The following is a 23,147-nucleotide window of genomic DNA, read 5'->3' on the forward strand; positions in this document are numbered from 1 at the left end:
CCCCACGTGGTTCCTGAGGCTGCAGTAGAGTGACTGGACAGGCAAAGCAGACACACACACACACACACACACACACGGAGAAGGGAATGCTAGGCAAGGACCTGTGGTCACATCCAAAAGGAATGGGAATGGCCTTGGGCACAGAGCCAAGTTCTGAGCGGGCCTGGCCAGGCGGAAGGCCTGACTCACGGCCCTTGCTGAGCCCGGAGTGACACTTACACTGCACCGTGGTGGTGTGCATCAGAAAAAGGCATCACCTCTGGGTGTTGGCAGCCTGTACCACACACCACCCTGAGAAAACCCTTTAAGGTCCCGCTGCTCTCAGGCTCCAGAAAACAACACAAGTTGATGGGTTTCCAAGGAAACCACGTAGTAGGAAAGGCACCACAGAAAACCATCATGGTGGCGCAAACTCCCCTTGGGCCCAGGAAGTCAGGCACTGCGTGGTCTGCAAGGAAGCTGATACACTGGCTGCCCCAGAACTCCCCATTTTTGTTTTCTGAACCTTTGAAAACAAAAGATTTGGTGGGAAAGAGGGCCCTTGAGTGGGCTTCCTGCAGCCCTTCAATTATCCACGCTGGAACTGAGGAAACGGGAGAGTGGCTCCCATGGCCATGAGGATCAAGGCCATGGCCAATCCATCCTTGTGGCCTCAGCACCTCACCTGGTGCCTGGAATATAGCAGATGCTCAATAAATCTTTGTTCAAGGACTAGATACGTCTCTAGCGAATGTATTCATGGGAACTTTACACAGTCATGACAACCACGTACCCAGCTGGGCAGGAGACACCCATATTGGGAGATGATGGCAGGCGAGCAAGTCTCACGCCTGCTGGTCTCAATGACCAATGGCTAGCAGTTGGTAAGAAGGTAGAAGCTGAGACACAGCCTTCTGGGAACATGGGATCAGACTGGGCTCGGGAAGGAGGCCACAGGTCCTGCATACATGGCACCCAGCCTTCTGCGTATCCTGAGATGCCTTCTCTCTAAGCCTCTTTAGCCCCGTGGCCCCAGAATCTGCCCCAGCAGAGAAGCAGCTCCTTGCGGGGGTAACCCAGCACCGGCCCAAGATTAAATCAGATTATTTCCTCTTTCACTGCCTCACTCCCGAGTGGAAAAAAACAAGAAACCAACATTCCCTTGAGCAATCTGAAACCGTGTGACCCCCGGGCCAAGTGGCAGGATCAGCGCTACCTTCGGTCCTCTCCACTTGCCTCTGGCTCACCTATCCTTAGGCGCAGAGGCCAGCCATAGAGGTTATTTATAACTGTGTCAGAGGAGAAGGAGGCAGGAAATAGGAAATTAGGCAGGAGGGGGCAAGGAGCAGTGGCAGGGGCCAAGTGACCCTGCTGGCCTGGAATCCACCGCCTGCCTGGCCTGTGGCGTCAGAGTCCCATGACAGGGAATTCTTCCCCAGCCCACATTCCTCCTGGCATGAGAGCCTTACCTGCTGCTCTCGTCGCCAACCATGTCCCCTTCCCCAGGCCCCGGTGGAAGCGGTTTCATCCTGAGGCTTTTCCTCAGTTGGCCACAGTCACGTGCACTTTCCAACTGGAGTGAAAGGTCTGGGCGCTGGGGAACAGGCAGTAAGCCCGGCCCTGGTGGGGGGCGGGGTGGGCAAACACCCAGCCTTTCACCTCCATCAGCCCACCCCCTTCTCTTTCCTTCACTCTTTCATTTAAATATCCTGAGAGCCAAGACAGAATGGTCAATGCTTAGGACCCAAGACTTCTCATTAATTACATCAAGGGCCCTCAAGAGAAGGTGACTCACCTAGAATCACAGAGCCAGGCCTGGGGCCCTACCTCTTGGGGACACTGGCCCCATTCTCTACACCTGCACACTGTCCCCCAGGACCCTGGCTAGCCAGGCCGTTCAGGTACCAGTGTGAACATACTGCATGCACTGTATAGGCTGGAGCGTCCATCCTTGCTTTGCACAGAGGCCTGAACAGGAGCTGGAATCCCAGGTGACCAGCTGAAATCCTGTGTGGACTGAGGCAGTGTCCAAGGAATTCATTCGCCAAGACGTTCCCAGCAACCCCTAACTTTCAGACAATTTCACATTGTGAGGTCATCCCTCTTTTCATTTGTTTTCGCACACCATCACCAGCTCAGTGGTTCTCTAGACAAGCGTTCTGAATTGGGTAGTTGGGGGATGATTATAGGTGACCTTCAGGAAGGTCTCTGAACCTCTAGAAATCTGGATGTGCAGCTTTAAGCAGATTCTCAAAGAGGCTCCCGTCCATAAAATGATTAAGACGCCCATGGAAGAGAAATAGAGGACAGAGAGGGGAGTTCTTAGATTAAGAATGTGGGGTGCGGACACAGGTCGTCCCCTTGCTGCTCATTACCTTCTCTCCCTGGACCCCTGGACCCCCATGTCACAACTACCTCACCTTCACACCAGCCACACTTTCCCTCCATCAAGCCCCTAATGGTATAAACACGATACCAGGATTTAAAGATCTGATGTGTGCCCCAAACTGAGCCAAATAAGATTCTGAAACAAGTCGCTGGCATAGGATGGATCCTTAAATCTGGCCAATGTCGAACCTTGAAGGTCACTCCTCCCTTGCCCCTTTCCCTTCCAGCCCCTCTAAAGTGCCCACTCACACGGATGCAGTCATTTGTTTAGCGTCCCCAGGTAAGCCTCCTCCCTATGCCATGCTCGTGACACTTCTGACGTTCTCCACAACCACAGGGCACAAGCGGTTTTCAGAATCTTCACCTGGGCAGTAGCTTGCCAACGTGGTTTATAGGTCCTTCTTGGGAAAAATTAGTTTCTGGATCATACATGTTTAGGAAGCACTGGATTAACCAGAGCTAAACAGGTTACCAGGCAGCAGGACTCCTCGGAGCATTTACTATGCTCACGGTATTTGTATATCTCCAAGAGGGGAAGACAGTAAACAGCTTTCCTAAATGTGCTGACTGAAAGAACGTTTCTCGTGACTAGTGTTTGGAGGGTCACACCCTGAGAAGCACGGCGGTAGGCCTTCCCACAGTATGTGCACGGAAATCTCCTCTGCCCCATCCTCAAAATTCAGCTGATGAATTTTAGGAGGTGGTGATGCTGAATTTCTGCTAGGAAGGAACCTCAGTTCTGCATCAGACAATGAGAGAGCCTTCCGGAAGGACCCAGGAGCTCGGCAGTAGAGGATGGATCAAGGTTTGATGGCACATCTGGAGGTTCTCAGCTTAAGGCCCCAAGGACTAGACTCTGGGAAGTGCCCTGGGGGACAGACACGGAAGTTGTGGTAATAGCACAAAGGGAAAGACCTCCACGCTAGTTCCCGTCTTTCGAGCCTGGTGGGCTAGCAGGCAACAAGCCAGAAATAAGGCGGAAGAACAGTGAGCGTGTCTTTCTCCGGCATTAGGACCGCCTGCCGTTTTCCTGGCCAAAAATAAAGATATTGGCCTCAAGACAACAAAAGTAAAGTCAAGGTAACAGCTCTATCCTGTAGGAAGATGCAAATAATCTCAGTCTGAAGTGTGTGTGTGTGTGTGTGTGTGTGTGTGTGTGTGTGTGTGTGTGTGAGAGAGAGAGAGAGAGAGAGAGAGAGAGAGACAGAGAGAGAGAGAGAGATTGTACAGAGCACAGAGTCTTACTGGCTAAGGTTCCCTCAATGACCCATTTTCAGTATTTGTTTATTCCTGTAGTTCACTCCCATTTATTGAGCACCTACTAAGTGGGAGGGCCTGTGGTCCAGAATACCCATCAATTTCCCAGCAGCAAGGCTATTCTTAGTTTTCTGGTGTCTATTTAAAGAGTGTTAATCCTCTCAGCCTCGCCCCCTGCAATTAGATGCACACCACCTTCCAACCTGGTACACAGATCTCGCCCAACTGGGAAGGCAGAATGGACAAGTGTTCTTCCCACCCTCCTCCCCTGGGCCAGGAATTTGGCCTTCACAGGCTAAGGCAGCCTGGGAATCAGCCAAGCGAGCGGCCATGTGCCTGCTTTGCTTGGATCCTTCAGCCAGTGCTGGAGTCCAGAGCCTGCCTGTTCTGGTCCTTACTTGGCAGCACAGCGAGGCAACAGAGTGGGATGGTGCAGGAAGACCATGGACCAGGGAACAGACACACTCGCTCAAATACCATCTGTACCCATGGCATGGCTGGGTGACCTTGGGCATAATTTGTGATGAAGAGCTCCGATTCTGGAGTCCGGTGGCCTGGGCTCAAATCCTGGCTCCACCACATACATAGGAGCTGTATTCTAGGCAAATTCCTTAGCCTCTCTCAGCCTCAGTTTTCCCATCTGTAAAGTGGAACGGTGGTGATGATAATAATAATTCCTAATATGAAGGTTTAATAAAGAACAGACTATATATATATTTCTTAGAACATCTGCCAGTATATATTAGCTGCTTTCGAGGAATCTCCTCTAAGCCCAGATTTCCTCATCTGCAAAACAGAAATAAGACCACCTTCTCATTGGGTGGTTAGGAGCGTTTAAAAAGATCATGCATGAAAGGTCTTGGAATATAAAAATGATTCAACAAATGTGACATATTATCAAATACGAGTATTACTTTTATTCTAGTTTCAGCTCTATCTCTTAGGCCCATCTACGCCACCTCTCAGGACCTCAGTTTCCCCATTTGTCAGGTGAGAGCAATCAGGTGGCTTCTATAGCGTCACAGCACGGGTTCCCTGCACTGGGGGCCCACGTGGCCTGAAAGGCACTTGCAGCAAAGCAAAGTCAGTGGCCTTGAAGCCTCGATCGGCCCCAACGACACCCCCAGTTTCCCCACATCGCCGTGCATGCAGCTCATAAAACAACTAGCAGGAGAAGAAAACCAGATGCCTTGCATTCGCAAATACTATCTCGATCCACACTGTCCTTTCAATGTGGTGGCCTCCACCCACAGGGGGCCATTAAATAGTTGAAATGTGGACCCCGGAGCTCGGCAATCCTGAGATATACTGTGATTGTAAAATACATGTCAGATTTCAAAACCGCAAAGATTTAAAAACGCTACTAATAATTGTATTAATTGATTACATATTGAAATGATAATAGCTTGGATATACAGGATTAAGTAGAGTATTCAAATTCCTTGCACCTGTTTTTTTCTCTCTTTTAAATGTGGCTATGACAAAATTTAAAATGACCTCCACGGCCCTCCTCTGTATCTTGCAATATTATTTCTCCTGGACCCGTGCTGGTGTAGCCTTACCTTTTCTGTCTCCCTGCTTATCAGTTGCCCGGTAAGAAATTCTTCTCCAAGGGATACAGAAGGAATTTGAACTATTTGGGATTAACTTTTTTAAACAAAATAAAACACAGATGTTAACTATCCAGGTGGGGCATTACATTTGAAGAGCCTCCAGGACTCTCCTCCAGCTTAACGGAGCCCTGAAAAAATAAAATCTGTCAAGCTGACAGAGCGCCCCATGATGTTCACACACTGTCAGCACCCCACGGTCACATCTGCAGTCTGGTTTCCCATCTCTTGTCTTCTCTATTAGAAAAGGAGGGCAATGGCTTTGGTTTTACTTTCCAGGACAGACGCTACTGGTCAGCACACTCGCTTAGCATCTCAAAAAAGCTTCTTCTCATTGCATTGGTCAGTGCCTAACATGTCAAGACTGATTTTTCTTCTCTCTCTCTCTCTCTCTCTCTCTCTCTCTCTCCCCCCCCCCTCCCTCTTTCTCTCTCTCGCTCTCTCTTTCTTTCTCTTTCGCAAAGACAAGTGCACTATTGCCTGGAAAGGCTATCTTCCTCGAATGTCCTCGTTCATTCAAGATACTTCTATTGCATGCCTACTAGGCATCAGGCAGTGAGCTGGTGAGTAAGACGTGACTCCTTGTACTCCAGCTCACTCACCATCTGGGGGAGGCACCAAGTAGTGATAATACGATGCTAGGCATTATCGAGCCCTTACGACATGCCAGGCAATGGGCCAAGCCCACAACTCCCGTTATCTCAGTGAATTCGCCCACAGTCCTCTGAAGTGAAGAGTACTATTATGGCACAGTCCATTTTACAGATAAGAAAAGTGAGGCTGAGAAGGACTGACTTGCCTGTGCTCATACAGCTGGTAATGAATGAAGCTAAGGGCAGTCTAACTCCAGGAGCTGTGCGCTTAGCCACCTCAGCAACTGTGGAAAGTGTAACAAGCATGTGAGCAGTGTTCTCTGGGAATAAAGAGGGTACGTACATCATTTTGTTTGAAAAAGGGTTGGTCTTAGTCACTCAGAGATCTATAAGCCAAAGGAAATTCAAGGTCATCTGGATTCAAAGTCCAAGAACTGGTAACCCACAAGGCTGAGTCTGACCCCAAGATAGGTCTTTGTTTCTTTTTCGTTGCGCCAACATTTAAAAATCAGATTTCACATTACAAATTTGGATTTTGTGCGTTTCCTAAGAGACTGGAAATCTCGGGATACAGGACTCGCATTCTGATAGCTTGGAGCTGGATACGGCCTGTCCCCTTCAGAAGGGACAGGAAGTCTCAGTTCAGCACAGTTGCCACCAGTCTATTGTCTTCCCCACTCCAAAGCCAGAGATGAGTTACTACATATCATCAGATGTGCCCACTGTTTTGTTGTTTGTCTTATAATGAAGAATTTCTTTTTTTTTTTATTTGTTAGGCACTGACCAATTTTTTCACAGTGCCCATTTCTCCCTCCAAAGAGGGGAAACGAGAGACTAGGGAACCACATATCTATTTCTGGGTAGAAGTGACTAATGTTTCAATGTGTTTCATATGCAAACATCCCGTTTCTGGGGCTGCCCTCTGTAGGCATTTAGGGTTGTGACCTAGATGAGAGGTAAGGAAACCCAAGCCAAGAGAAAAATCAATCCAAGAAGGAACCGGAATTCACACCTATACCTGCCTTCCTCAGGGGCAGCCTTTCCCCATTGTACCCATTTGTTCAGAAATGCACGTTGAGAACAATATGGAAGGTGAGGTTCTTTTGCAGCTCTCTGTCCTTCTGGTGAACGTTCGTTTCAGGAAGCGACAGGCACGGGTTCATCGGGGTCTCTGTCCTATTGTTGGCAATGGAATGTGCTTGCCCAAAAGGGCATAGGCTTGATCTGACTCTTCCAAACCCCCTCCTCACTCGTGTAAACAAAGGCCCATCAGATCGCACACATGTACATCACAATCTTCATCCGAGCCCGTCTTTCATGAATAGTTTTTTGTGCTCCAGATGTTGGAGCCAAGCCATTTGCCAGATTTTCTGGAGCGAGGGGCTGTTCAGGTAGCCTGTGGGTCAGCAGACTGGGTTCTGCTGAATGCTGGGTCTCAGTCCCGACGCTCGTCCTTCAGCTTAAATCGTGGTGTTAAAGGGGTTCACAAGAATTTTTACCAAGCCCTCCCGCAATCAAGGACGGACACTGAAGTGACCTTGATGTTTAATTCTAGCCATCAACTTGTCTGCGAGGTTGCTATCTGGTTGGCAGCTCAGCTCTGCTCCCAACAGGAAGTTTGGTGGTCAAATCTGTCATCCGATAAAGTATGTCAGCTCATTAGTGGTGTTTGAAGCCCTCATCTGCTTTCACAGCCCCAAAGATCATGTCTTTTATCTTAATAGACCATATTTCTAAAGAAGTTACCTCCTAAAAGGTGTTGGGGATGTATTTGGTGCTCAATTAATTATTCAGCTCGACAAGAGATCCCCTCCCAAGGGAACTTAGAGCCCCAAACACTTCATAGATGGTAGGCTCAGGAAAATATCGATGACTGTAAAATACATGTGAAAAAAGTGCCACAAAGAGCCAATCCTGCTATTTCACAGATACGAGCCTGAAATTCAGGGAAGTTGACCTCACCAAGGTGATTCCAGAATCAGGTGGTGACCTAGAACTAGAACCCAGGTGTCCTGACTCCAGGCCGGTGCTCCCTCCTGTACAGCCACACTTCTCCCAACCCTGTGGTAGATGGTATATGGGGGTAGGCGGGGACAGGGGTCGGACTCAAGGTCCAAGTTCAGTGTCACCCGTCCATTTCCCAGGCCTTCTCATTGGCTACCCCAGTGTCTTTTAACTGTTCCCATCAGAGGCAGATGTAGAAGAGCAATCGAAAGAGGGAAGGGAAGCATGTGACCCTTGAAAAGAGTGGCGGATTTGGCTTCAGAAGACATGGGTTCCAATCCCGATTCTGTGTGTTGGCTGTGTGGCCGGCTCCTGAACCACGTCTGTTTATGGGAACAATGTCTCCCACCATTCTGCTTTCCCCCCTGGATGCTGTGGTTATCGCATAAGGTCAAGTGGACTTAGACTCTAAACTGTGCATGTCATGAAAATACAGAGGAGGAAATTTTGTGGTTCATTTCTCTGTCCTGTGGGAGGCAGTGTGACAAAGTGGAAAAGCGTTCAACTTGGGGCGGGAAGGGGGTTGGGGGAGGGTGGGCAAACAACCATGATTTTGAAATTCGGCTCTCTGTATGTGAGCCTGAAAAATGTCACACCACCCCTAGAAGCCCCATTTGATATGGCACAGCAAGAATCCTTGCTCTGACATATCATGTAACAACACATTTATGGAGCTTTTAGGATGTGGAAGATTCTGTGCTAAACACTGGCCATGAGTTATTTCACTCAATCACCAACCCAATGTGTTACGTATTATTATTTCCCCATTTTGCAGATGAGGAAATTGAGGCCCAAGCTTGTGAGCTCACAAGAGCTACTGTTTCCAAATCTCAAAGGCGGTGAGTCTGTCAATGATGATAAAGTCTAGGTTAAAAGGAGAACCCTCCTAATTCATGAGCTGCAAGCACTTTAGCCAAACACCAGTAATCCCTCAAGTAACAAAGCCACTTCTTCATGAAGTCTGACCCAGGTTGCAAGGTTCACCTTCTCCATGCCCTAATCTGGGGATTGCAGGAGCCTTGAGATTTCTGAATGAAACAGTCCTCTGCAGGCAACAGGGCTGGGCTATCAGATGCCTGGCACCCTCGTTCCAAGAGGGATCCAAGATGGGTGGAGGGGGAGGGGATAATTGCCCTGCAATATTTAAGGTCTCTAGTTCCGGAATGGTCTGCTCAGGATTTCCCCTCTTCCCCCCTCCGCACCCCCATCTTCCAAGGGCTCTGTTTTTCCACCAGCTAAACTTCACCTTGGGCTTTCTGAAGCCAAATCTTACAGCTTTCCTTCCCTTCCCCACCCCCACAAAAAGCCAGAGAATGCCACCATTAGGTGATAAGGTTTACATGAACATAAATCAGAACTTGGTGGTGGCTAGCATGGACCGTGCCTTTTGTGGCAGCTAAACCATCCCAGCCTCGCAGATGGCTCATACATGGATCAGGAAAGGTTCAATGGGTCCCCTCCCCGCCTCCAGACACTAATGTTTTAGCAACCAAGCAAAAAGGCCTCTTAGTTTCACCGTGGCTGGGACACCTTGTGACCCACACCTTGTGACCTCTTGTCAAACACTATTTAGTGAGTCCCTTTAGCTAGAATCAATACTCTTCCGGTCCAGCCTATCAGAGATTAATACAGAAAAATAAATACCTGAACCCATGTCACCTCCTCTGAAAAGGTATGCAACTCAACCGGGTCCCATCAGCGACCGGCTTACTCTGCCAGCCCCACTCTCAGCACTGTGGGTACGTAGAAAAAAATGGCAAGGGAAGTAAATGTGTGGACATTTACTCCTCCCCACAAGGAGGAGAGACGGTAAACTGGTGTGACACGAAAGAACCATTCTCAGAGTGGTGAAGAACAATGATCCACTAAAGGGTCCATGAGCTATTTTCAGCATTTCAATAAGCCAACCCAAACCAAGCACTACAATCCTCCAATAACCCAAGAGACTGCTTCCCAGGCTTGAGAAAACACCGGGTTTCTTTGCTTTGGGCTGCAACTAATTGGTGTATTAGCTGCTTATGTCAAAATAATGACTAGCTCGTATCAGCAGGGATATAGTTTAATTGGGTGTTTTTTTTTTAAATGGAAAAATAATACTCAACACATGAAGCTGTGGTGGATAATTTTTTGAAACATGGAATTCATTAAAGGAAAATTTGTGAAAGTGGTCCTGGGTGTTGAAAAGGTGGGAACGGCTGATGCAGTGGGAAGGGCACCGGGTTAGGAATTAGAAACAGGGTTCGAGGCTTTGTTCTGTCCCTCCCGTACTGTAGTAATTGGGGGGCAGCAGGAGAGGCCAGGGCGGGAGAGGCTGGCTAGGGGAGAAAATCAAAGTGGAGTATACAGAGCGGCACTCCAGCAATGGGGAGTCAGAAAACCAAAGCGAGCCAAGTTGCAGAAGCGGGTACATCTTCCTAAGTCCGTAAAGTCCTAGCTCTTGGTCTATAAGAGAGACTGATTCAGAAGACAGGTTTTGGAGCTCGACTAGCAAGGGTAGGTTCCAGCGCCTCTGTGTCTTAGCTGTGTGACCGTGGACTAGCGAGTTCACCTCTCCAGCCCCCGGGGTGCCTGACGGGCAAGTAAGGAGCTTGGTACAGTGTCTGGGCATCGTATGTGTACCTTAATGAAAGGTCGCCATCGTCTGCGGTGATGCCCTGCTGGGGTGGCATTTAGAAATCTCCACGTTTGTTTCTCTGGGAGGGTGCTGGAGTATCATGTCCGGAAGATGGGACTGGACTTATTCAGTAATGCAGACAGCATAGCACGTGCCTTCCCTCTCAGAGGGCTTAGGTGCATGTAACCCTGTGGGTAGTACACAGCCTCTAGGTTTCGCCCAGCCCCAAAATGACCCCCTCTGTGAATTTCCCATGAAGCTTTACAGAATTTGGTTTTTTGCTAAAGACGATGTTTTAAAACATAAAATTTGGTCAAAGTGTAATTATTCTGCACCCATGCCAGGGAAATGGGACCAAATGAGACCTGAAGAATGAGACAGTAATGAGGGGTGTTCAAGACCCAGGGACCAGCATGGGCCAAGACCCAGAGGGAGGAGAGGAGCAGCTGGAGCTGGAAGGGCCAGTGATGAGGGGATGACGAAGAGGTAGACAGGGGCAAGACTGGCCCTGAAGAGCCGTCTGATGACCGGTTATCCCAAGAGGCCACTGAAGGGTTTTAATCAGGGGAGCAAAATTCTCTCTTAAACCAGCCTTCGCAGTTGCCGTGATGACTGAGGAGCCCCAGCTTCTTTCTTGGCTGGGACCCCCCCCTCCCCGCCTCCCTCTCCAAAATCCATCTCCATCTCCATGGCATCCTACCACTCTCATCCAAACACCATCCAAATGTAAGGACGGAGTGGGGGGGTAGGGGGACGAGGGGATGAGTCCGCTTTTTTCCACCATGAGCCTGGCCAGAGCCTGTCAACTAGGGGACATCTCTGAGTCAGCAAATAAACCCTGCGCACGTGTCTTCAAAATACAGCCACATGTGCTTAACCCCAGGTTTAGGTGAAAGCCAAAGTCAAGCCATTCATGTAACGAAAGGCCCACTGCTTACTGTGAAAGCAAATCAAACCATCTTCAACTGAATTACTCCAACAGCACCAAGTCAAGGACCATGGCTTTCCTGGCACTTAAGTCCCTCTGTCCCCACACAAATGCTTCCATCAGCTTAGTCTAAGTGGCCCAAATTTTGCTCACCTTCAAAGAAAATAGCAGAACTCCTAGACAGTCAAGAGAAGCTATACATTGTTTCCCTTTTGAGAGAAGCATGGAAATATTCCATAGGGCTGTAAGAATTCCTGCAACCCTTCTGGCTGCATATCCGGAAAGAGCTGTTAGCACCGCCACTCTGGGGGGCAAATTACCAGGAAATACTAGAATGTAAAAGGCTCATACCTTATGTCCAGTAATTCCAACTGTGCATTTGCCGGAGAGAAAAATGTGGACCCATGAACAAGAGGAATGTACAATAACTGTAAGCATGAAAAGCTGTTAGAAACCTAGATATCTATCAATAGGTGAACGGCTCAATAAGTATATATCAGAACCTATAAGGATATTATATCATTATAACAATATAACAGTATATAGTAATTTATATAATATAATATGACATATAATATAATGTAATGAAATATATAATATAGTAGTTGACTATATTTTTGAGCCAGGCTACACAGGATTTAAATACAGGCTCTGCTCTAACCTTGAGCAATTTACCTAATTTTCTCAGCCTCAATTTCCTCATCTGTAAAATGGAGATGACAGTAGCACACCTGCCCTATAGGCCTATTGAGAGAATTAAATGAGTTAATGCATATTAATTATTTAGAATGGTGCCTGGCACAGAGTAATCACTCCAAATGAATTTTTTTAAATTATAACCTTATGGAATATTATACCTAAGAAGGATGAAGTAGCTCCATATGTATATTAACTGAGAACAACCTCATAAAAAAAAAAAAAAGCAGAATGCTATATGTGGTATTCCACTATTTATAGTGTTCTACCATTCATGTTTTTAAGGGAAAAAGCAACTATAAAGTTTCTGTGGGTACCTATGTATGAAAATGCACAGGGAGGTAAGGGTCTGGAGAAGGAGCGAGAATTAGAGGATGTGATGAAAAAGGGCCTCACCTTTATCTGTTTATAGATAGATAGATAGATAGATAGATAGATAGATAGATAGATAGATAGATAGATAGATAGTAGATGGATAGATAGATACGTAATAGATGGTTGATAGATGATGGACAGACGGACATAGAATACACACATATACATATACACATGAACATAGACTGTATTCACATAATGCTTGTAAGTTTACAATGTAGATAAAAATTAAAAGGCTGAGGTGGTACAAATTATGATTCCCCTTTTAGAAATAAGGAAACTAAAGTTAGAGACGCCCACAACATGCCTGAGCGCACACAGCCAAGCTTTCAGGAGGGCTTTCAGCCCAGCTCTGCCGGCCCCACGGCCTTTCCACCACCCCACACTGCTTCCCCAGGCCACCCAGGAGATGACTATGACAAAGGGACAAGAAGGAGCCTCCAAGTCCACACCGGCTGGAGTGGTGAACGCCAAACGCAATGGAGAATTGTGTTGTTGTTTCTTGTTTTTCATCAGTGTGAACCTGTTGGAATGCGCTGGTCAGCAATGGAGCTGAATGGTTCCTGCTGTTCCCGCAAAACAAACAAAAGTCCCTCCACCCAGGCCACTTCTGTGGCCACTTTTCTAGCCTTATCTATCCAGGGATTGTGAAAGGGACTCAGAACAGTGGGAAGGGCACCTTCTCCAGCCAGCCAGGACCCAGTCTCCTCTCTCTCTGGTTTTCCACCCACCACACTGGCCATCACCTCACCCTGGGCAGCCCCAGCTCATCTCCACCTAGAAGGGGAAGAGTCTTGAAGTCTGAGAAGTCTTATCTCTAAAATCTCTACTTCATCCTGGGCCTCAGGGAGACAAACTGAGTCACTTTTTGACTTGGGTGGTTTTGAGGGTCTCTTCCAGTTCTAGTAGCCAAAGAACATCAGACATTTCCCTTCTATTTTTCTCTATTTATACGCTAGTATAATAATAATAATAATAATGTTTCTCCCTCCCATATGATGATTGATTAAAACTTCTGGCCAGTTGGCTGTCTTCATATTATTAATAAAAACTTCCCAAATCAATAAGGAAAGCATTCTTCACATGTTAAGTCCATTCCATCTTGGTCCTTGGAGGAGTTGTGTGACTTAGAATGTCAAGAGTACATGAAAGTTGGAAAGCTTTTGAAGAATGGAACAACTAACAATGAATTTAGCCTTCCCGTTTAGCAGCTGGGCGACCTTAGCCAAGCACAACTTCTCTTAGCCTTTGAGTTTTCCATTGAAAAACTGGGCATAACACCTGCTCTTCAGGTTGCTGGGTGGATGAAAGCCCTTGGATTTGTGAAGTGCTTGTACCCAGCAGGAGTCTAAGAGATGCCCCTTCACTCCTCTTTCCAAGGTTCCCAAGATGTGCAAGGCCTGGGTACCCTCCCCAAGTGGCTGGCTTCTCTCTGAAGTCTGATCTTTTTTTTTCCCCCCCTTAAGTCACAAAGCCCAGTGCGGAGTCTAATTGTGTGTGTGAGCAAGAGGGAATGAATCTGGCTTCTTTGAAAATGGCTTCTTTGCTATTATAAAACCACAACTTCAGATCTGATACCGAAAGAATCCGCTGGCACTGGTCCCTGTCAAAACAACTCAGAGATATCCAGGGACCATCCTCCAAGACTGGCAGCGGGCCCCCAAGCTGAGCCTCACTCTCAAATTCCCAGCACGCTCAGGGGGCAGTCCCCTAACACTCCATCTGAAAGCCCTGTTAGTCTGTGCTGGGGGGTCGGCGGGGGGGAATGTCCACGGAGAAGGGCTTGGTTCTTCTGAAGCAACATTCTCTCTGCTGTACCCCCTACTGCAGAAATAACCCCCTTATACACACACGCGCACGCACACGTGTGCACACACACACATCCCAATTTTCAGAAGGCTCTTGGCACTGCCTGTCCCTTCCCGAGCTGGACAGAGCTGCTGGAGCAGGATCTGCCCGGCCAAGGCTGCCTTCTTCATTCCCACCCCCGCCCTTCCCTCCTCCAGAGTCAAGGTTTTGTCAGGAGTTTCAAGGGCATGACTGGTGGGGAGGGGGCCACAGATAGGTGCTGCTGCCAAGTCCTTTCCGTTCCCCCACAGTATGTTTTATAAGCCAGCATGTAGTTTATTCTTCTCCTAAACACTTCACCAGGGTGCAGGGCCTGGAGTTGCCATAGAAACACCTTTTAACTCCTCCTCACCCAGAAGACAGTGCCAATCCCCAGGGCTTTAGGGGAGAAAGGCAAAAAGAGACACCTGTGGATGAGGAGAAAGGAGCGGGAAGGCCATGGGGGGGTTCCTTAGAAAGAGCCAAGCCACGCATGCCATGCCCTTTACCCAGCAACATGGCACCTGACCACAAAGAGGAGAAAGAGTCAGGGAGGTTCTGGAAGAGGAAGGTGGTCGGCTGGCTTGAGCATATTTAATGGACTACAGCATTGATTGGTGGGGTCATAGGGCTCAAGGGGAATGGGGAGCCACTATCGACGTCCTTCAGAGAGAGAAGTGGCAGAGTCTGCAACCCGGCCTGGAAACTAGAAAGGCTATGACTAGGAAAACTGGGAGCCCCCTACTGGACGCCAGCCGGGTACTGTAAGGCAGCAGAGGTCAACAAGCAAGCAGCCCACATCCACACCTCCCATTTTTAAAAGCATTATCTCATCGCCCCACTAGTGCAGCGCACCACACCGAGCCCAGGCAGAACAGTGTAGGATCGGGGCCAGCGTATCGAAGATTTTTTATTCCTGTATTAGTTTTGCTACCGCAATGTTCTGGTTTTTCTGTAGTTCCTGGCAACTTAGCTTTTCTCTGGTCAGTTTATGGGGGTGGGGTGTGTGTGTGATATTTCTTGAATAAATCCAGAGAAATTACAAGAAACTTTGTGCATCAGCCCAGATCGACAGCAGGAACCAGAATCAGGCAGTGTCCCCTTTAGAAGTGGGGTTTCCTTGCTTCTGTTCATCCACTGTTCCCTGATCAACTTGCAGGGTGGCCACCCAAAGCCAAGGGCGAGGGATGGGGAGGCATACCCGAAAGTCTAACGGAACACTGTCATTGGAACACGAGCCACTGTCACGCAGAAGAGGACACCCTGACTCCGCCTGTCCGCCTCCTGGCCCCATCGTATGCTCCTCTCTGAGCAAGACCCAACCCACCCCCAGCAGCAGCTCCCAACACTACTCAGGTGGGAAGGTCACCTATGGGCTGAGAAGAAACAGGCTAAGTGGAACTCGGGTGGAAGCAGTCAGGAGAAGGGAGAAAACCTTCCAGGCTTCAGGCAACCCAGAGGAATCCTTCCAGGCAATCCACAAACCCTGGAGCCAACCAGAATCCCCCAGAGAGGGAACGGTGTGCAACACAGGCTCCGGGAAACCTCTAACAAGGGTGACCCCAGGCCAGACGAACACCCGCATCTGCCAAGTGGACTGACCTGGTCACCACAGCCACCTCCCTGACTTCTCCTAAGCTAGGCCGGGCCCATCAGCAGCACCCCTCCCAACTTCAGCTGCCTCCCCTGCCGGGCTCCCGTGTCCTCCCCCTCCTTCCCTGCAGCACACTTGTGGACGCCCTCACCCAGGACTCAGTGGAAAATTTCCTTCCCCTTTATGACTGTACTTAAAATACACATGCTCCATTCTTCACCTCTGAATCGACACAGGCAGAGTGGCTAGACTGTCCCACCCCAAACCCAGCCGACCCATACACACACACACACACACACACACACACACACACACACACACAGACACACACGCGCGCGCGCACACACACGGCGGAGCCACTGGACTTGCATGCTTTATGAGCTGGAAAGGAGAGGAGAGATGGTTTCCAGCTGCTACTCCACCTCTGGCCATCCAAACAAGTGTCCCGAGCACTCCCCAACAGGGTCTCCCAGGACACTCTCAAGGTCCTCGATAAAAAAACTGGGTCTCCTTCTGACTGAGTCTTTCTAATCAAGGCCCAAGTCCAGTCTGGAATTGTCACCATGATGTTACCTGTGGCATCTTTGTTCTTTTGGTGACAAATCTATTTTCCACTGCTCCTTTGGCCCCTCCCCACACGCATTCAAGAAAAAGAAATAGCCTTCCTGTGAATTCTCACTGTTATGTGATAAGTGACCCCCCCCACACACACACAGACACACACGGGCCACCTCTTGCACGCTATCAGCACTCTCAAACATAGTTCCTCCGCGCGAGGGTCAATCCCACAGCTTTCTTCTCATTTTTCCTCTTAAATCCACCCACACTTGGCAGTCCAAGCAGCTCAGTTAGCATTTGCCTGGGAAGCTCTAGGCTGGTTTGGGTCTCAGTGAAAAGAATGAACTTGGGAGCAGGAGATGCAAACTCAGAAAACTTCAAGTTTTTCCTGAAACTTTTTGTGCACATGGCTGCCAACTTAAAAAAAAAAAAAAGAAAAGAAAAGAAAAGAAAGCTATTCAACATCCCAGCAGTTTAGTTGGTATTCCAAGTTTTAGGAACCCTCTCCCCCCATTCTCCCCCAGCCCTTCCTCCCGCCATCATGAAAAGGAAATTTTTCCATATGTCAAAAGGACCCACAGGGACCTCCTTCCCTACAAGGAGAGAGCAAAGGCTGCAGAGGGTTCATTCGGCCATCGCGGGGGTCTCTCCACAGGGCATGTCCCTCTTGGCTACGCCAGAGCCCCCGCCTCAAGTCCAGGCAGAGAAAACGAGGGGCGTTCGCCAGGCCGCCCGCGCAGCGCTCCAGGCCGGCTGCAGCGCGCGCGGGGGGCACTGCGGGGCCCCGGCGGGGACGCCGGGATCACTCACCTATGTCCGAGTTGCAGAAGGAGTCCTGGGGGTGGCTGGGCGAGCACGTGCACGCCTCGGCACCCCAGTGCCCCAGGCTCCAGCTGCCCAGGAGCACCACGAGCCCGAGCCACGGAGTCATTGCGGGAGCCGCTGCGGGAGCTGCCGCTCGCGTCTTCAGAGTTGCGGTCGGTGCGCGCCGCCGGCGGGGCCGCTGCAGCCCGAGCTCGCCCACCCGGCCGTGCAGGGGGCAACTTCGGCCTGGAGAGTGCTGCCCACCGAGTATCCGGCGGGACGGACGGGGCGAGGCTGCCTGGGCGCTGGCGCACGATTCCGTGGGCCCGCGCTCCCTCCGGGGCGAGGAGCGGGAGCGGGAGGAGCGGGAGCGGGAGGAGCGGGAGCGGGAGCAGGAGGAGCCGTCCGAGGAGCCGCTCTGCGCCGCTGCCCCGCGGCCCGGGGATATAACGCGGTCCTCCCCCCGCACCCCCTCTCGGGCGCGCGGGGCCCGCCCCTCCGACCAATCGCGGAGCCGCATGACCTCATCGGGCCTCCGAAAAGGGGGCGGGTCCGGGGGCACGGGGCGACGGGGCGGGGTCACCCGGGACGGTTCAGATCCTTATAGGGAATAATGCGGCTGTGGGCACGCGAGTGGGTGGACTGGGACCGGCCTCCGACCCGGGCTCGCAGCCTCGGAACAATCCCCGCGTGCCCCTCTCACCCGCACCTTTGCCACACGCCCACCCGGCCCTCTGGGCTCCTCTGACCTAAACCAGAGTCAACTACCACCCCCCCGCAGTACCAGCCTCTCTGCAGATCGGAGGTGGCCCGGGCCCTGGACACTTTGCACCCGGTAGAAAGGCTTGGGAAAAAGGCTACCTCTCCACCTTCTCTGGAGAGGGCAGGATCTGGAGGGGAACAACAGGTAGATGACCTACCTTCTCCAACCCCCACCTCCAGCCCCTGACTTTCCTGTATGAGGAAGCCAGCTGCCTTTTGGAGCTGCCTGTAATAGCAGAAGGTCGGTTCCCCAGGCTCGCGCGGAGTACATTGTGAAGTCATTCAACATACACTGTTCTGGGTGCTGGGATGAGCAAAACAAAGGTCTTGCTCCCACGGAACTTCCTGGCAGTACATCAGGAAATCCATGAATCCATAGGGTAATTGCCTATGGTGAGAGTGCTATGAAGAAAATAAATCAAAGTAATGAGTTGGAAATGAAGGTGGAGGGATAGGAAGAGAAAAGTCTCTCCGAGGAGGTGACATCCCAGCTGAGATGTGAACAAAATGGGTCAGCCATGTGGAATCCGGGAGGAGCGAACATCAGCCAGGGAGAACAGCAAGAGCCTTGAACTTACTCGAAAAACAGTTAAGTAGAAAGGACAGGAGGAATTGGTGACTTCACCAAGGACAGAAAGGTCTCCATCCTTCAGAAAGGAATTTGGGGTGAACCGATCAGAAATGGGGGTAAGACCAGATCCTGGAAGATTAGCCAGGATTCTAGACTGTGAACTATAATGGATAATTGCTGATAACTAATACTATAACTATCCTTATTATTAAATAACATCTTGATTCTGCTTTATATATGACACCCCTCGCTTTATTATATCTCACAATCATCCTTCTGGGTAGGGAAAACTCACAGTTTTACTCACACTTTCCAGGTGAGGAAACTAGTACAGAAAGGTGACGTGACTTGGCAACCAGCCAGGGACTCCATTCATTCATTTCTACCTTAAGAGAGTTACCCCTAACTGTGCAAATGCCCTTTTGCAACTGGCATCTTCTATCTTTTTACTCTTGTGTCTCTCTTCCTTTTCTCTACCAACTCATCTCGTTTAGAAAGAGACTTGAATGTTTAAGCTCTGAAAATATTAAAAGTTTGGAACAAAATAAGGACTGGGAATACTGCTCAGAAATGCAAGTTCAACCTCTTTCTCAGAAACTCTGTTTACACCTCAGAGAAGTGACACTTGGGATGGCAGAAGCAGAAGATTTCCCTGGAAATGGTATTTCCAAGATTTTTTAAATTCTCTTTTCTCTCAAAAATTTTAGCTATAAGGCAAGGACTCTAGTTCTCACATTTTTCTGTCTTGTCGCCTTCCCAATTTTTAAGACTCTTTCCACCTCAACTGTGTCTGTAACCTGATCCATGTACATCCTTCCTTCTATCCATATTTACGCCAGCACTTTGCTCATTGTTTCAGGGGATATGGTTGTACTATTTCCCCAACTTCACTAGAAACAGTTTGTGTCCTGAGATACTTGGCCACACTGCTTTTTAGGCCTCAGAGCACAAAATAGGGTCCCAGTAAACTTGAGTGCAGGTGTGGCCATCAGTCCATTGAGTCTTTTGCCGTGGACGCTCAGGAGACCGCTCCAAGGATCCAGGTTGAATGGGGGCATGCTTGGTGGAATTTGTGAGTTTCCCTTATCCCTGCACAGTGCCAGTCATGTGGAAGGTATTATGAGCCTTTCCAGACCAAATCCACTTTGGATAAGCATCTCACGTGATAGAGGCCCTGTCTCCTCATTTTTCTTTTCACTTTACAATTTTATCCAGAATGCCAATGTTTTCTCCTAGGGAGGGCTTGCCTAGAATACGTGAGGACGAGGCAGGTAAGTTTTGCTGAACTTCAAGCCGCAGGTCCTTGTAGAAAGCATCTGACGCATTTGATTATGGCAGTGACTTAATTTTGTAAGCGCAAAAGTCATCTGATTATTTTTCCAGCTGAAAGATAATGAAATTGCCTTTTGGTTTATTTCCTCTTGCTCCTTATCCTAAGATGTCCACTTATCATCTTTGGAGTTCAGCTGCCCTTTCAGTTGAGAAGTTCTCCCTAATGTCTCTGCCCACCCATATGAGGTCAGCTCAGTGCTCACCCTGAGGAAGAGAAAGAGCGAGCCCCATGAATGCTTGTAGAGGGGAGTCCTTCGGCCAGGGTCAGCCCCTCCAGCAAGCAAAACTCACAGTTACCAATCTGGTTGTCATAGTGTCCATGGACCTCGTAATATGTAAGAATTGCTTTTTCAAGGCCACTTTATAAGCTAGATGGAGTGAACCTGGGGCTAATGATAGGAATGAAGATATTGGCTCTCCTACTTTTGCTTGACAGCTAAGAACAATGATAGATTTATAAACCTTGGAAGAGCTGAAGAAGTTTCAGAATGTATCTGGCCTGTCCTCAAACCTACCAGACTGACCTGGTATTCCCTTTCCTGGAACTTTTCTAGGAAAGGTGAGTCCATGACCATCCTCTTCATATCAAGTGACAGAATGCTGGGATCTGTGGGACATCTCTCACAGATGTTTAGAAGTCCCATCCTGGGGAAATAAGGTTCAGACCGGTGAAGGAATTGGCCCAGCGCCACATGGTCAGCTCGTGGCAGTGCTAAGATCGTGCTGCAGCCCCCTGACCCCTCCCCTGCTGACCCCTTTCTTGCTGACCCTTCCTCTGTGGTCCCCTCCCCTGGGCTCTCTCCCATACACTCACGGGTCTCAGTCCCCCCACTGCAACATATGACCTACTGCTTGCACTCTGGCCATGCCACTCACCATCCTAGATCTGCATTTCAGATCTGCCAATGAGTTCATTTCAAAATCTTCGTACAGTGACCGACGTGGAGAATTCCACCTGTGCTGATGTTGTCTATTATAATAATCATCAAGTCTGAGCCAATTAGAACAACTACGGCTCTCTACTCCTCAGAAGTTTATCTTTTGTGTTTATTTTTCCTTCCTAAATTATTGTCTAATGCCTTTTGAAAACATTCCAAGCGTAGTGCTACAAAGAGATACATGAAAACTTTCCTTCTGGGGGACAAAAGATGCTTGGGTAAAAATAAAAAAAAAATCTGAGATGTGTTTCAAAAGTTGCTACAGAAGAACAGTTGTGTGTGTGGACAGGTTACCTCAACCTATCAAGGCCTCCATTTCCATTTATATTGGATGAAAGATATAACTCAGTGGTCTCCAAGATCCCCCCTTTGGTTTGAAAAGTCTGAGAGTCCCATGGAAAATCTTAAGGTCACAGTGAGTGTTTCTGAAGGGAAGACAGATCTTGCCATTTAGACAGGTTCGAGGCAAATCAAATGTGTCCAAGACTGAAGCACATCTGTCATTCTCTCCATCAACACATATTGAGAGTCTCTCCTTCATGACTCAGGCTGCAAACAAAGATTGTGATGGTGAAGGCATAGGAGACTGAGGTCTTGTTTCTGATAGAGCCCCATTGTAATTTCCTGTTTTACTGTCTGTCTCTTGGATCAGAAGGACTAAAAGATGAGGAAATACATCTTTTATTGTCTCCATACATTATTTCCAAATTCACTGGACTTCTATACTGGGTTCAGATTGCAGCTTAAATGTCACCTTCTCCAGGAAGCCTTTCCTGATTCCCCTCCCCTGCCTTCATCAACCCTCTCCTGTATATCCCCAAAGCTTCCTGTGCTTCTTTCTTTCATACCACTTAGTTGACTGTCATTGATTGTTTCCCCATCTGTTTCTCTTCCTGGACTCTAAGCCCTTTGCAGACAGGGATGGAGTGTTGGGAACAAAGAAGTCAGTAAGTGTTAGTTGAATGAGTCAGATTGATTGGCCCCACCAACCCCTTCCCAATCTTCAGATGGGCAGGTGGAGCTCACGGAGCCCTATCCCTCTGGCCAGTGCTAGGGGGTGCTGTAAGCCTGAGAACACCCATCCCGTCAGCCTGCAGTCTCAGACTGTCTCGCTGAAAAGGCAGCAGCGGCAGGATTCCACACTCATCAGTGGGGTGCGGGTGCCTTTGCGTGGGTGAAGCGAACCCCTCCCGTCTGCAATAGCCACAAAGCTCTCAGTCAGCATCCCGTCTGGGTCCGCAGCTGCCCAGCTTCTCCACCCTCCAGCTGGCCATACATCAACCCAAGGGGAGACTTGCTCTGGGAAGAGAGAATCCTTGTGAATCATGGGTTTGGGGGATCATGGATCTGGGAACACAGCAGAGAATGCCACAGCCCCATTCTTCCTGAGCTGACCTCTGGAAATCAAACCCGGAGCAGGTGCTGACACGACATGTATTGGTTCTCTTGCCCCATGGAGGAATACCTTTTTGCTCCCCTGCTCCTTCCTTGTCTCCTTCTTCTCCAGACCCTGGCCACAATGCCTTCTCCAAGCCCACGGACCATCTAAAAGTCATTCCATTCAAATTGGCCTCTCCCAAGCAACAGACAGCCCTGGTCCACCCACCCCATATGCCCTCAGTGGAGCTGCTGCCCAGCCCTGGGGAATTAGGGACCTAAGATGGTAGGTACTTCAGGTTCTTTCTGTATCTGGCCCTTGCAGGGAGGAAACACCTTTCCTCGTTTGCATCTGGAGCCAATTTCATGGCAGTAAAATTGCAGAACGTTCTTGCCCCTGCTCTCCCTCAGCCCTGCCAGGGAGTGAAGACCCCTCAGGGACAGCGTCTGGCTGCTTCACCTGAACCCTGGGGTTTTCACATTTCTTTCCACCCCCAGCGACTCCCAGGGATTTTAAGCCAGAAAACACATGTGTACGGCACAGACATTTTGTGCCCCGTGTTTTCTGGGGTGGTGGGAGACGGGAAACAGAACATGCCAGCTCTTGCCTTTTTTGCTTTTTAACGACTGTGTGCTCAGTTGTTCATTCCTGAGAAGACTAGCATGAAGTGGAGGGAGAACTTCTCCTCCTCGACCTGGTCTTAATGTCTTCCTTATGCCCGTGGCATTCGTGTGTTTTTCCTTTAACACTGAGTGGCTCCTCTGTGGTTTCTCTGAAGGTTGCATGCTCAGCTTTGCCCACTGGATGCACACGAGTGTGTCTGGTGTGTACTCTCAGGCCTTGGGAGGGAATGGGATGGATGGGTGGCCGTTCTCCTGTAAGACTGGGCTGGAAATCCTGTCTCTGCCAAGGCATTCAAGCCCTTTTCCGTGGAACCTG

At 49.2% G+C, this 23,147-nt stretch overlaps 2 protein-coding genes across 3 annotated transcripts in view; one reads left to right on the forward strand and one right to left on the reverse strand.

The window, feature by feature from the left end:
- The window catches only part of TIMP3 (TIMP metallopeptidase inhibitor 3), a 57,504-nt gene extending 39,843 nt beyond the window's left edge, over positions 1-17,661 (reverse strand). For both annotated transcript variants that reach the window (XR_013993997.1, XM_081059480.1), the window contains exon 1: positions 17,234-17,661. Coding sequence is in view for 1 of the 2 variants with exons in the window: in XM_081059480.1 (XP_080915606.1) it covers positions 17,234-17,354 (121 nt within the window). In the remaining variant the exon portion in view is untranslated. The remainder of the gene's footprint in view (positions 1-17,233) is intronic.
- The window catches only part of SYN3 (synapsin III), a 417,649-nt gene that overhangs the window by 177,548 nt on the left and 216,954 nt on the right, over positions 1-23,147 (forward strand). The gene's annotated exons all lie outside the window — the stretch shown is intronic.

The sequence above is a fragment of the Rhinolophus hipposideros genome (assembly GCF_964194185.1).
Source record: "Rhinolophus hipposideros genome assembly, chromosome: 9".
NCBI lineage: Eukaryota > Metazoa > Chordata > Mammalia > Chiroptera > Rhinolophidae > Rhinolophus > Rhinolophus hipposideros.